This window comes from Carassius gibelio, chromosome A17, assembly GCF_023724105.1.
Source record: "Carassius gibelio isolate Cgi1373 ecotype wild population from Czech Republic chromosome A17, carGib1.2-hapl.c, whole genome shotgun sequence".
Lineage (NCBI taxonomy): Eukaryota > Metazoa > Chordata > Actinopteri > Cypriniformes > Cyprinidae > Carassius > Carassius gibelio.
This window is the reverse complement of record NC_068387.1, coordinates 23,359,484-23,374,192: the sequence shown is the minus strand read 5'-3', so window position 1 is coordinate 23,374,192 and position 14,709 is coordinate 23,359,484. Positions and strand designations below refer to the sequence as shown.

The 14,709-nt window shown below is 34.3% G+C and overlaps 1 protein-coding gene across 6 annotated transcripts in view; it reads right to left on the bottom strand.

The window, feature by feature from the left end:
• The window catches only part of LOC127933568 (mirror-image polydactyly gene 1 protein), a 72,025-nt gene that overhangs the window by 23,078 nt on the left and 34,238 nt on the right, over positions 1 to 14,709 (bottom strand). For all 6 annotated transcript variants that reach the window (XM_052530622.1, XM_052530624.1, XM_052530628.1 and 3 more), the window contains 3 exons: positions 13,539 to 13,572; positions 11,846 to 12,016; positions 7,350 to 7,457 (listed from right to left, as the gene is read on the bottom strand). In XM_052530622.1, the coding sequence (XP_052386582.1) occupies positions 7,350 to 7,457; positions 11,846 to 12,016; positions 13,539 to 13,572 (313 nt within the window). The remainder of the gene's footprint in view (positions 1 to 7,349; positions 7,458 to 11,845; positions 12,017 to 13,538; positions 13,573 to 14,709) is intronic.

The window sequence follows — 14,709 nt, the reverse complement described above, 5'->3', positions numbered from 1 at the left end:
TTTTGAAGTGTATTTTTCTTGGTTAGGTGAATGTAAGAAAAAAACATAAAGGGAATGTTCGACTGCATATCTGTGCAGACATTATGTGAATGCCACTTCTGAAACTACAAGCAGCAACATTTAAAAAACGTTAGATAAATTAAATAACAATCACTTAAAATGTTCCAGAATTTTTTTTCCAAGAATAAAGCAGAAGTAGTTTTTAACTAAATGTGTTCTAAGAATGTTTTGATAACGTTCCTATTAAGTTACAAAAACATTATTTTAAATGTTCTCTAAAAATTTTAAACATCCAGTTTTTTAAATGTTTAAAAAATGTTAGACAAACTAAAATAACGAAAAATTAAAATGCTTCAGAAAAACATTACATGAATAAAGCATGTTTTTAAATGTGTTCAGAGTACGTTTTCTAACGCTCTCAATAAGTCATGAAAACGTTATTTCTGAATATTTGCTGAACATTTTAAATGACCAGGTTTTTTTTTATGTTTTAAAACATTTTTTTTTTCACTTAATGTGTAGTTAGAGAAAACATTAAGGGAACCTTCCATTTTATAATTCTGCAAACATTATACTGTAGGAATATTGCCTCTGAATGTATTCTGAACCATCTGAAAATAGTAGGTAGCAACAGTTAAAAAATATTAGACGCACTAATAATTAAAATGTTTAAGAAAAAAACATTCCATTAACACTGCATAAATAGAGTTTTTGTGCTAACGTTTTGACAGTGTTATTCAAAATCAGATCAATGTTCAACTTTAAATCAATGTTCTATTACGGTTTCTGGAAGAATAATAGTTCATAACTTTGACAGAACCATTATACACCTCCGATGCAGCCTGTGATTAAAAACCTTCAACTGCAGGCTAAAGACACAAATGCAAACGCAATCTTTGCATGCTATAGATAAGTCTTTGTGCTTTCGTACCACAGTGAATGACTGTAACGGAAACAGGCCTATGACTCAAACGCCCGGTGCATTTAAATGTGGTTTTATTAACAAAGTTCGGGAGAAGCACGATCAGATAATCATCCAATTTGGCACAGGTTCATCTCGTTTAGCTAATAATCTTAAATAGCACGCAAGCGTATATATATCCAGTCTTCCTACCTCCTGTCCCACGACAGTTTTTCGGCAACCCTCCTCCACCCCAACTCCTCACTTCTAATCTATTTATCCCAAATTAGGGATAGGGGGAGTTATTTGGGTTCGGGCTATGCTCCGGGCCCGGACCCCTCCCCCAGGACAGCACGCCAAAATATGCCTACTATTTGCCTTCAGATTAGATGTAAGGGTGAACTCGTGAAATCCCTGAAACACTTTTACCCACAAGCACATGCAGCTTCCGCTGGTGCAGGCCCAATCATTCTAATTACTGGAGTGCAGGTCTTGCAAGTCAAAGAGAACATCAAAAAGCCTCAAACCTCTAAAGTCAATATGTACTTTTCTCCAACAGCGAGGGGAGCTCGACTTCAAAGCACAATTCTTTTAATCTTATGTATTTTATCAGCATTCATTACAATATTATCCAAATTAGGTTCCCATAGTAACATGCTAACCTGTAGAGATTAAGCCCTGCAAAGGAGGGTCGCAGCCTTGACCTTTACGAGCGAGCGTTTGGTGGGGCAGAGGTGGGCTGGTCGTGGCCTTTCTGACCCAGTGGGGAGAGGAGGATGTGATGGAGGTTATCAGCGGTGTCACAGTCCGCTCTGTCTGGAGCTCATTTAATGCTGCACGGCCCGAATCAAGTCAGAGGTCACCGAACGCTGCCACTTAGAAGCGGTTGTGCAAAATGTTAGATGGTACGTATCATGAAAAAAATGATTTTTCTTGCTGAAAATAAATAGAGCACATCAAGCACCTCATTCAGACCATTAATAAAAACTAAGCTGCAAACACGTGTTAAATCATCATGGTTATGACATCACAGCGATAACCACATTAATAACATATGACCACCCACATTTCCATAACAAATACTCAGTATTCAGCACATTGGCCTGCCCTGACAAACAACAGTGTGAACTAAACCACTATGCAAAACAAGTAAACCATAAAATGGATAATTTCATATTTAGGAGTCTTAGAGGCACACTGAAAGAAATAGGCTTTGAAATAGTTTTCACTAATTACAAAGAAATGGCAAGTAACACATTGACTTAAACATTTCCAGTGTTTCCTGAAACATACTCCAATAATCTTTTACTACAAAAGTACTTTTATTTTTTATTTTTAGTGTAAAAATGAAACTGACTTAATTGTATGAATGTTCACTTTTGCAATGTACTCAAATAATAAAAAATAACTGCACTTTAGATAATATATTAATCCACTTGAGTGTACTTGAAAATAAGCAAATTGTTGCTTCATCCTTAAAAATGTGAAATTACAAATATACTTAAATGCATGACATATTATACAAGTTCTAACAGAAATGACAACAGAAATGAAAGTATATTTTAGTTTACCATAAATACTTGTCAGCACATTCAGCAGTACACTTTAACAATATTTTCAAGAAAATAGAATTATGAAATTACATATAAAGATTTACTTAATTCCTACTTAAGTGGGTCAAAAATTAAGCTAATTCCATTTAATATAATTTACATTATAATACATACAAATTTGATTGCAATTAACATACAATTAAGTGTCCTAAAACATTACACTGAGTTTGCACTTAAGTCTTCTTTTAAAAGTACATTATTTTTATGTAATAAGTACTCTTTTTAAAAGTATGCTAAAGTGTACTTCTTTTTAACTTTTTTTTTGTCGTCAGGTTTTAACCTGCACTTTTCAAACATTGAAAAAATGTCTGTAAGTATCTCCTAAACTATTAAGCAAAGTAATACTTATTCCAAATGTTGCGAAAGTTTAAATGCTTTTCACAGATTTTATCACAAGGTCTAATCCTGTGAAACACACGCACCCTTATCTATTTCCGAGCCTGTGTCACCTGATGATGTCTGCTCAAACGTATTCAGTTTGACAGGACAGAGACAAAAGTCTCGCATCCTCGTCTGACAACAAAGAGCTCAAACACACGAGAGCCCTCCTCCACAGAACACACTCATAAATCTCTCTCGTAACAGCTGATGCCCCTGGCTTTAAAACACCAGGAGGACTCACACCTTCTACTAAACAACTGAAACATATGCAAAGAAATGCACGCTCTAAAAAAGGTGTTTCAATGCAATCTTTATAAGGACCCACTATCATTTATTTTAGAGGGAATGAAACCAGGATATGATGCAGGTCAGATTCAAATCCATGAGCATCATAACTGATTCACCCCCATGTCATTCCAAAACTATGAATTTCTTTCTTCTGTGGAACACAAAAAATATGCAAAATAATTCCTTTTATTATGTTTACTCCATTATTTATCAATTTTATTATGAGAAATTAAATAAAATAATAATCAGACATGCAAGAAAATAAATAAATATATAAATCGACACGCTTGAGGTTTGGTCTACTTTAAAAGACCAGGCGTTGTATTTTCTAGGAAAATACAACTTTAATGCAAATGTAATAATTTTTTGTCATAAATATCAACTATTTAAACATGTAACCAACCATTTCTTTAAAATAAACAATTTCTTAAGAGGAAATCAAAGGAATTACTTGACATGCTTTTAAACTTGCTTTTTAAAAGACTACAGGCAACAGGACTGAGAAAAATTTTCAACTTAGAAACCTTGCAAAAAATGCAATAAAGTCACCTGGCTGAGACTGACAAATACACATTCTGAATAGTTAAATATACGTGTTACTAGATTCAGTGATTTCTTATAATTTGGAAGATTTGCAATAAGCAAACGGCACCATTTCGTTCTTTTCTACAGGACAAAACCATATAGTGAACAGGGACTATCAAATAAATCAATAAAATTATCATAAAAGTAGTCCTTATATAGTTTGCTATGTTTCAATTTAGTCCATTCAATTCAAAAAATTCAAAAAGATGTTGGTATTAATTCACTGGTATCAAATGGTATCACTGGCAGGTTTGAATGCACACAATTGCAAATGAGATTTGAGAGCTTTGGCTTCTACTTCTGTGTTCCACAGAATAATTTCAGTAATTTCAATTTAAACAGAAGTGGCATTTTGGGGGAAAACCGACAGCAATGACGCAACAAGCAAAACCCCATCAAGATAATATTATCCACATTTAATGATCCATGAGGGTCAGAGCAGATGAAATCAGAGTTAAAGGTGAGGTCTGGCCAGAGCGATGAAGGCCTAGAGAGTGATGGGGGCAGGAGCAGGCGTGTGAGATCACTTCACTGCTGTTAATGCAGAGGGAAAAGCTGCAGTGCAAACACAGGTGCTTCAGAGCGAGGGCAAAGCTCTCCACAACGAGCCGTCCACATCCCCCACTCAGCATTAAGAGAGACTTGCATGCTTCAAACTAAAACCTGCCGACAAACCAGCATATGACAGATTACAGATTCATGTTTCGAATCATCACAGAATGTAACAATTAACAATTGTTTGACCATTTTTGTCCCTTAATGAATCTTGTTTTTTGACAAGACATTCCCAAAAAGTTTTCTCTTATATTGTCATGAAATTACCTACAATTGGTCACAACAAAGCTGCTTTCTTGCTAACATACACACACACACACACTTTAAATTACAGTCAGGAATTCCTTTAAAAATAATGTTTTAAATTTAAGATCTCAAATGAAATTAGCAGATTATTTTGCATTTATTTTGCAATCTGAGGGGAAAATTCTAAACAATCCCGTAGAAAAGATTTAAACATTGGAAAATGTGCTAAATATTGCTGAAATTGTAGTCAAATTAGCTAAATAGCTTAAAATTAACAGGCAAGGGGTAAGGATGCACACAGATTAAATGCGTGCCTGATAATTATTGCACTTTAAAACACAAGCACACCCTTCTATACACATCCAAGACATTTTAGATTTGAATTAGACATCATTTAGCCCAACTGGGCAACTGGTGGCCACAAAGATAGCAAAACTTGCCCTACAGTAAAGATGTAAAATAATTTTAGTGCGATGGCTCTGAGATGGTTGTTAAACAGGCTCTTTTACATGGGTCGAGGTGAAAATGAGACAGACTGAAGAGATAAGACAAGGAATAGCCCTGGGTGCTATCAACTGTCAAAAACATTTTGCAGGTGCTTTGCTGTTCCAGTGAATAATTATGATGAAATGACAACAAACAGTAAATAAACCCCTAATTTCCATCTTAATTGAAAACAAAACAAAACAAAAAAACAACAACAAGTGGACTATTTTTTATTTCCATATAAAAAAAGCACTGTTTAACGTTCTCTATCCCTAAAGAATGTGGCGATTAAAAACCCTGAAATGAATCATCCACATGAAATCCCTGAAAGTTAGTGTGAGCTAAAAGCTAAATAAAAAGATCTGAGGAGGAGAAGTCTTTGCTCATCATCTTAAACTCAACTCTTTTTTTTCACTCTGCAGATTTTCTCCGGCTTTCTTTAAAGTATAATGTCAATCGATAAGTGGAAGTCCTGCTCATTTTCAAATGGTTTTGTGGATATGTTCCTGGCACTAGTTGACTAATTTTACGACAGCTGTTCCCATTTCGTTTTAAATTAAAAACCCCACTCTGTAATCCCAGGAGTCAATCTATAATTAAGGGGATTTATAGAAAAACCAAGTGCTACTATAATAACAAAATTTAATATAGTTCTTAATAAGCCATCAGTCGAACCGTCTTAAATGTGAAATAGAATTTTTTTTAAATCTTCAGATTATAAATAATTATTTTATATCTACATATCTATATAATGGTTGCCATGTGGCACAGTTGCATCCCAGCATGTTCAGACCACAGTCCAAATAATCACAACTAAATACAAACAAACCAGCATCTATTTGTTATTCATAACATCTGTGATATCACAAAACTGGAATATTGTTATGATCAGTTTTGTCCCTCACCATTGGTTGGTTTCATAAACTGTGAATCCGACAGCAAATGTTCATCATATGGCTACACCATCAAAACAAGTGATGACAGGCCTAGAAATATGCATAAATAAATACATTTATAAATAAATAAATACATTTTCCTTATACCACTTTTTATTTATTTTTTAATTAGGGCTTAATAAATAGATATGATGACAACAAGGAGAATTAACATTTATTTAATAAATTAAAATTTCAATAATAATAATAATAATAATAATAATAAACTAAAATAAGTAATAATAAACAAATTAAGCAAAATAAAAATTAAATAATTTATATTATTACAAATTTGTATTATTGATAATTTATTACATTATTTAGAATTACATAAATAACATAACATGAATAAATAAATAAATAAATAATTTATTTTGATTTATTAAATAATAATAAAAATAATCATTTAAGTAAATAATAATAAAATACATTATTTATTATCATTTATAAATTATCTAGATATATTATAAACTTTCTCATTGTTCTTATTATCATGTAAAATAAATAATATTTATTATTGATTATTTATTAAATTAACTTTTTATTATCACTATTAATAATATACAATTAAAGAATAATAATTTCACTGCCATTGCACTCATATGTAAATATGCAATGAATAAAACTGTATATCCAAAGGAAAAATACACAAGCTGATACCAAGTAATCAAATTAAATCCAATAAAAACTGTCATGCTAACTATAAGAGAAGCTCAACCTCCATTCTGACATCTTAAGTGGTTAAGTGGATGATGACATCAATGAACTTCGTGCATTAGTATATTCACTTAAGATGCAGGTTAGTAATTGTGTTAAGGTCCGAGGCATGGCCCTGTCTCAGCACCCCTGCTCGCCCCAGTCTCTCTCAGTGCATGTTTACTCAGCTCTATCTAATGACAGCCCTTTTACAGCACTGCATTAAACTCAAGGGCTCTGGCTGCATCAGATAAATACAGCAAATCAAATAGGCTCATGTTTGCCCTGCGCTCCCTGACAGACCCGCGGCGAGGCATCGCAGCACACTGACCAGCCTGTGTCATCCTAAAACCCTGTCAAACAGACCCAGGGCCGCCAGTCTATCACTGCAAATCGCTGGAAAACAAGAGCAGGAGAGAGCAAATAGAAGTTAATGACTGATATAGTGGATACAGGGTAATGACGATCTGATAAAGGGGCTGGGGCATCATATGCAGGACTGCACGTATACGGTGAAGGTCGGATTCGAGAATCGTGTTGTTGGCAAACACACTGGCGTGTTTCGTGTATTCGCTGAAAGCTACCACAGGCTAACTCAAGGGCTCATGACATTAATTTCCAGAGGCTTCTTCCCACGTGTTTGTGTGTGTGTGTGTGTTTTACCTTGCTCGCTTGTTCCCGATTGTCTTGGGTGGCCAGGTGGTGGGTGCTGTTTGCCGAATTATTGCATGGATCTTTCACACAACTCAGCTCTTGCTCCAGACGCTTGCACTGGGGAAGACAGAGAGAAACGGCATCACTTGAATGCATTAAATCAGAATTTACCCAGGTGATTAGACCAGCTAAAAGACACTTGCTTTTACACTTGGTTGCTTTTGCATTAACTAAACTTAACAAAATGATGTTAAATGGTCCTATTAGGTCAAACTCAATGCACTGTTTCTTTAGAGTGGGACAGATGTTTCTCATAAATGTCCATTATGTATTATAGTTTATTATTTTAACATTTTCAAATAACTGGTTGGATATTACAGTCTCACAAGCTTATGGAATATAATAGTTTTTTTGCTTTTTTGAAAGAAGTGGGGGATATTATATTGACAGAATAGTTTAAACTGGTGGACAAATATGATAATAACTTTTTTTGAAAGTGTTTAAATATTTGCGTTAAAGTTGGCTCAGGAACCCTGTTAAGACCAGTTGCACTGCCACATGGAAAAATCACGTGTATGTAAGTCAGTTCTATGAGAGGTGAAATCTCTGCAGGGTATAAACCTACATTCTCAGTTATTACTATATTTACTGTAAGAACTTCAGCACAGACTTATTATAATATATACCGATATTACTCTCCGTTTGTGTCTGTGATCCCTGGAGGGGCAGACTCATTTGTGGTATAGTTCAAAAATAAAATCGCAGTCTTAAAATCTGCACAAAATTCAATAGAGTGCTGTGGAACGTCCACAGAGGGGAAAGACAAGTAGTTTAAACCACTTCGGTAACTATTCATATTTAAAAAAAAAAAAAAAAAGGCAGACAACTGCTTGTGTTCAGAGATGCCATAAAAGTTATTTTTTAACTTTAAATTACTATTGTTTATTTATTTGCATCTACCTGTAAAATTAATAAGCAAATGTACAAAAAATGTAATAATCATTAAAAAATTGAATATTTTAATATTTTAAATATATTTTTTAAAACCCAGGTAAGGAATTGTACACTTATCAAATTTTCCCACAAATAGTACAAATAGTAATGTTATATTGGTACAATTAATAACATGCCAAAGCAAAAAAAAAAAAAAAAAAAAAAAAAAAAATTAATCATTAAAAAAAAAAAGAATTAAATTAGTAAAAATCAACCCAACTAAAATAAATAAATAAATAAAAGTCATATTTATAATCATATAAAATATTTAGAATGACTAAATTCCAACAAATTAAACTACAGGTGTTTGGAGTGAACTGTGTAAACAATGGCTCAACTAAATGTAGCTAAATAAATATAATGTCAAAGCGAAATATAAGCATGTAAATGTGAAATTATTAAATAATGCTTTTTTCCAAAAATGCCATAGGGCATATTCTGTCAGTGTCAGTGGCTCAAATACAACGAATACTAAAACTATTATAAATACAAAATGCTGAAAATCATTTCACAATATTTAAACATAACCAAGTAGTACTTTTAATCAATAGTTATGCTTATACATATTAACACAAAGCCTATCCTCATTTTTCCATCCAGAACGAGACTCTCTGGCGGTCTGTCAGACAGTTAAACAGGCGCTTTAAACACACACTGACGTGACTAGCTCTTTGGTGGGTATTATTGTAAGCAGGCTTGTTTTCTACCAGTCCATATGTGCTCCTCTCCATGTGCACATTCCAGTATCGACGGACACTTACCAGGAATGTAAACCATCCTCACGGCCTTGACAAGTCCCAATGTTTCAACATTCAGCCGTCTCAAAGAGTAGCACCCGTGCAAACAAGCCTCTCAGCCACCGACCCCAACTCCTGTCTCTTTCCTCTGCAGACTAAAATAACACCACCGCCGTCCAGACAAAACACACAGCTCCTCTTTAGTGTCAGCCTGAGTTATGGTTCTCAGGCAGCAGATGTCTTTTAGAGGGAAACGTATTTTAATCAGAATGCACCTCTGCGGTGACGCAAAAGACCGTTAGCGCACCGAAAATAGCTGCAGTTGGGGCGAAATGGGGTGTAGGAACAGACATATTAATCTATTTTAACTTTTAAATCCATTTTAAAACCACACAACAACACAAGAGCATGAGTAAGAGGTCTGAACCATGTGACGTTCAACGAGCGTAAAAAAAAAAAAAAATCAGCAGAATATCTCAAGACAACCTTAATTCACCACGCGATGCGACTTCATTTCCTCTCCCACTTTAACATCAGCACTCTATCAAGATCAAGAGAAATTCAATAAGCTCCCGGCGCAGGGACATAACGAAGCAGATCTTATTCGCCGTGTTAACTGTGAGGAGAGGATGGAAGTGAGAATAAGATTTATTTCCTCGAGCACTTATCCAGCTTTTCATATTCCGGCAGGCCAAAGGGATGCGGCGGCCCTCTGCCTGCAGCCGGGCTCTAATCCCTCCGAGATGAGGAGGGAGATGGGAAGAACGGCAGGGGAGGGAGAAATCCTTGAGGATAGAGAGAGGACCCATTCCCGTCTCTGAGGGATTTGGCATGGGGTTTGCAACTTACTTCTGAAATTGCCCCGCAGATTCAGGTTTTTGGCCCCAATGGCAGTGATGAGCTGGTGGTTTTTGGGGCGGAGTTAGAAGACTGACACCTGGCCTTCAGTTCATATCAGAGAGGTTGACACAGGTTGTCATTGCTTGAGCTGACACTGGCTTTCCAGCTGAATTTGTGCGCACAACAGGATTTCTTTTATGAATCTGGCCTGCCTCCAATAAAGGAAGACTCTCAGTGATACATTTACACTATGAACAGAGCAAAAACTAACCATAAGGTCTCAATTAATATTGTTCCCTTTTACATGTTTTAACATATTCTTTAGACAAATTAAATGGCCTATAACAGCATATCTATAATAGCATATCATGTTTTTAAAAAAGTCATAATAAAATACATTTTTAAAAGCAATAAAAAAAATATATACATTGGGGTCAGTAAGAAAATTGTATTAATACTTTTATTAATTCATTAAGAACTCATTCAGCAAGGATGCATTCAATTGATTAAAAAAAGACAAAGACAGTTTTCTGATCCACATAAATGCTGCTCTTTTTAACTTTCTATTCATCAGTGTTTCTTGAGCAGCAAATCAGAATATTAGATTGTGACACTGAAGATGAAAATTCAGCTTTGCATCACAGGAATAAATATCTTCTTACAATATTTTTAAACAGAAAACAATTATTTTAAATTGTAACAATACTGCACATTATTACTGTTCTTAATGTATTTGTAATCAAATAAATGTAGCATTGGTGAGCTTCAGAGGCTTAAAAAAAATACTAAATATTATAATGCCAAACTTTTTGAGCAGCATTGTATTTTTAATTTTTTTGTATGCCACAAATTATGGTAAAATAAAGTCAAAATATCTGCAGTGAAGGCAGAAATAAGCCAGTTATGTGATCTAGTTACTCTATAGTTTACTCTATAGTTACTCTGGTTAAGTCTGAGTTTTTACAGCTCTGAAGTATATCATGTTCCAGAAATGATCAACTATGTTTCTTATGTCACTGGGCTTTTAAGGACCAAAGCAGGAAGATAGAAATCATTCCAATCAAAAATATTCCTGCAAATCCAACCACATAAATATTAGAGCACGTTATACCTGGCAACCACCAACATAGCTGAATTTACCATCAAATTAAGAGTTTCCTTTTTTCCTCTTTCTACATTATGCTTTGTTGCAGGATTGTATTTCTAAAATGTCAACATTTTAGCCAGAATCACCCATGTTTTTGTATTGTATTTCATCACTCTTATCTAATAGCACCTCATTGCATATTGATTACAGTAAATTAGCCATCTAAAATACTGAGTGTCACAAGTCTGGAAACCAAGTCAGAAAGGTCTCCATAGCCTGTACCATCACACCTGATAAAAGTTACAACACACACTACCCTGAATGACTGTCAGATACAATTCTGTGTTCAAATAATAAAATAAACCATATTATATAACACCAATTAGGCAGCATTTATCAACAAAGAAAAATCCCAGCAAATACATCCACTGCCCCACACTTGAACTCTACGATGAAGCTGAATATCTGGATGTCAATATTTAGCTACCTGCTTGTTTGTTTTCATTTGATTGAATAATGTGTGTAGGAACGGTATACCAAATATTTGAGCTTATGCAGCAATATTTGTCCCTACATGTGTATTAGGGAGCTGGTGTGTTGATTCTTAAATCAGTGCAGGATCTGTGAATAAACACAGATGTATGTGCTTTAATAGACCAGTAATCAAAGTCATCGTGTATAGGAGTTAAAACGCAGAAGGAGAGATAGTCAATATTTAGAGAGTCGTATTTGATTTATTTTTTTTCTATGGTGTAAAGGTTTCTGGCTTGGTACACAACTACTGTGAGTGGAGTGTTTAGAGCTGGTGTGTGTTAGGATTGACCCTTAGCAGAGAAAGAGGTTTGTACCCTGGTTAAAGCAGCGTCTCTCTCCTCTATGGCGGCTTTCATCTCCTCTGAGGTGATCTGGGAGCGACGCTCTCTGGCCCTCTGGATCTGTTCGATGATGGCCGCCCCGCTCTGCTGGATAGTGAGGGCAGAGTCCGCGCTGTTAACCCTGTTCAACAACTCCTCCAGGTCCTGACCAAAACACACAAATGGCATCACAACTCATATCAGGCACAATATCTGTTAAACACATATTAAAGGAATAGTTCACACAAAGAAGAAAATTAGTTTCTTCATCAGAACAGATTTGGAGGAAATTAGCATTACATCATTTGCTCGCCAATGCGTGCTCTGCAGTGAATGAGATGTTTTTCAATTCAAACCATTGCTTACGGCTAAAATATGAGTTCTCTATCCATAAAATTGTTTCTACAGTGAAAAAGTTGTCTTGTCCGAATCATGGGAGAAATATGCACAGACCATACACTGTTTACAAACAGTCCAAAACAGTTCTTAACAAATATGTGAGTTGATTTTGATGTGAGAGGACAACAGGGTATGGACTTTTTCACTGGAGGAAGGGTTATTATACCTTAATTATGGATTTGATTCTTACAAACATGCAGCTTTTCACTTCACAAGGCATTAAGTGTTGGACTGGAGTGGTGTGGATTACTTGTATTCTGACGGCACCCATTCACTGCAGAACATTCACTGGTTAGCAAGTGATGTGTAAATTTCTCCATATCTCTTCCCATGGAGGAATAAACTCATCTACATTTTGGATGGCCTGAGGGTGAGTACAATTGTAGCAAATTAGAATTTTTGGCGAACTATTAATTGTTTTGACATTGACATTGTCACACCTTAATTTTATTCAGAGTTCAAAAAAATCCCAAATATGTGAAAATATGCAATTTGGTTCAGTTGCTGATATTTACATGCCCAAACAGTAAGATGAAATTCTGATTGCTTGTAAATCAATGAGATCTTTATAAGAGTACTGCAGACTGTTTGCATTAAATGCATATACTGTGAATATCAGCGGTCACTCTAAATCTCTTAATAATATGTCAGAGTTGAAAAATCCTTAGATCCTCACATGCAAATTGTGTGTTGTGATTTAATTTGTATATATTTTGTTAAATTCTTTAATAAATATTTATTCACATAATCATTTTATAATAATTAGCCATGCTTATAATGTAATATTTGTATCATTAAGTATTTTATTGTTTATTAATTTATTATGTTTCTATACTTTATATTCCTTACAAATTTTCCCTAGCTTATGCATTTTCATTGTTGTTCAATCTCATGCTTATGGGATTTCATGAACTGTTTTGTCTGTATGAATAATAGATAAGAGGGAATGTTTATGGAACCCCCCCCCCGACAAAAAAAAAAAAAAAAAAAACATATAGATGCCAATAACCACTTATATGGTATTTTTGATGAAAGAATCATCAACTTGAGAGGTTATGTTAGCAAACCACTGTCAACAGAGGCATAGTCCAAAAGCTGCTTATCAAATAGCCACATGATTTAAGTTATCATTTGTTCATGCAACAGGTGCACAGAAAATTACAAAATCTTTAATCAGAATAAGCAACAAAACAAGCCTTTCCTGAGGCTGTGTTTTCATTTATGACAGTCGGACAAAAAGGGTACACAGAACAATCAGAGATGAAATTCTCCAGTGAGGAAGGCTTACCACATCACTTTCTTCAGGTTTAATATTCTCCAGCCTGGAGAGAGATGGAGAGAGAGAAAAAAAATGTGTGAGAGAAAGAAATAGAGAAATGAAATGTAGTGAGCTTCCTTGAGTTTCCTTTATGTCACTCTGTAAAATGAGATCACTTCCCAAATCCAGTAATTGCATTCTGTGGGCTTTGGTATGAAAGCAGAAGACACACTCAGAGATATTAAAAGTGCTGTTATTCAACTGTAATGCCCATTCTGCTCAGAACTGATAGCGGATTGTTAAGTTATTAATGTTTACTACTTTATATGACTATTGGGATCAATTGTTCATATGTGTGGTGAAATGGAGAGATGGATTAGGACTGAACCTTTTGTGCCACACCTGCCATGAGCATCTTTATAAAGACAAAGACAACAGTAATTATGGAACCAAATGCCTGGAGAAACACGAGTCTCACACTGTTGGAAATATTTAGGATTTTGAAGGTTCTTCATATGGACCTTGATAACAAATGCACAGTCAAAAATACTTGCTCTTGGCTAATATAGATCAAATGCATGACAAGTCAAAGCTTGAGGTTTTTAGCAATAAATGTATGAAACATATACAGTGAGGTCCAAGAATCCAAGAAGAAGAAAAAAAGACTGAAAGTAAACAAAGCTGTATGCTTAAAATAATTTAAACAAAATGAAGACCATGTAAAATGAATAAAACATATTTAGATTTCATTTCTAAAACAAGTCTAATATTTCTAACATCATTTACAATTACATATAAAAAAATCTAAATAATAAAAAACATGTACATACTACCATTCAAAAATTTAGTGTTGGCAATATATGTTTTATGTTTTTTATTTAATTTTCAGTCTGCTTTCAGTCTTCAAGTCTGCATTTATTTAAAAATATAGTAAAAAATGACAATTTAAAAGAACAGTTTTCTATTTAAATATATTTTAAAATTTAATTTATTCCTGTGATGCAAAGCTGGATTTTCAGCTTCATTACTCCAGTCTTCAGTGTAACATGATCCTTCTGAAATCATTCTAATATGCTGATTTGCTGATTTTTGTGGAAACTGTGATCCATTTTTTTTTTTCAGGATTCTTTGATAAATAGAAAGTTCAAAATAATTTATTTGATATAGAAATCTTTTGTAACATTATTGTCTTTACTGTCCC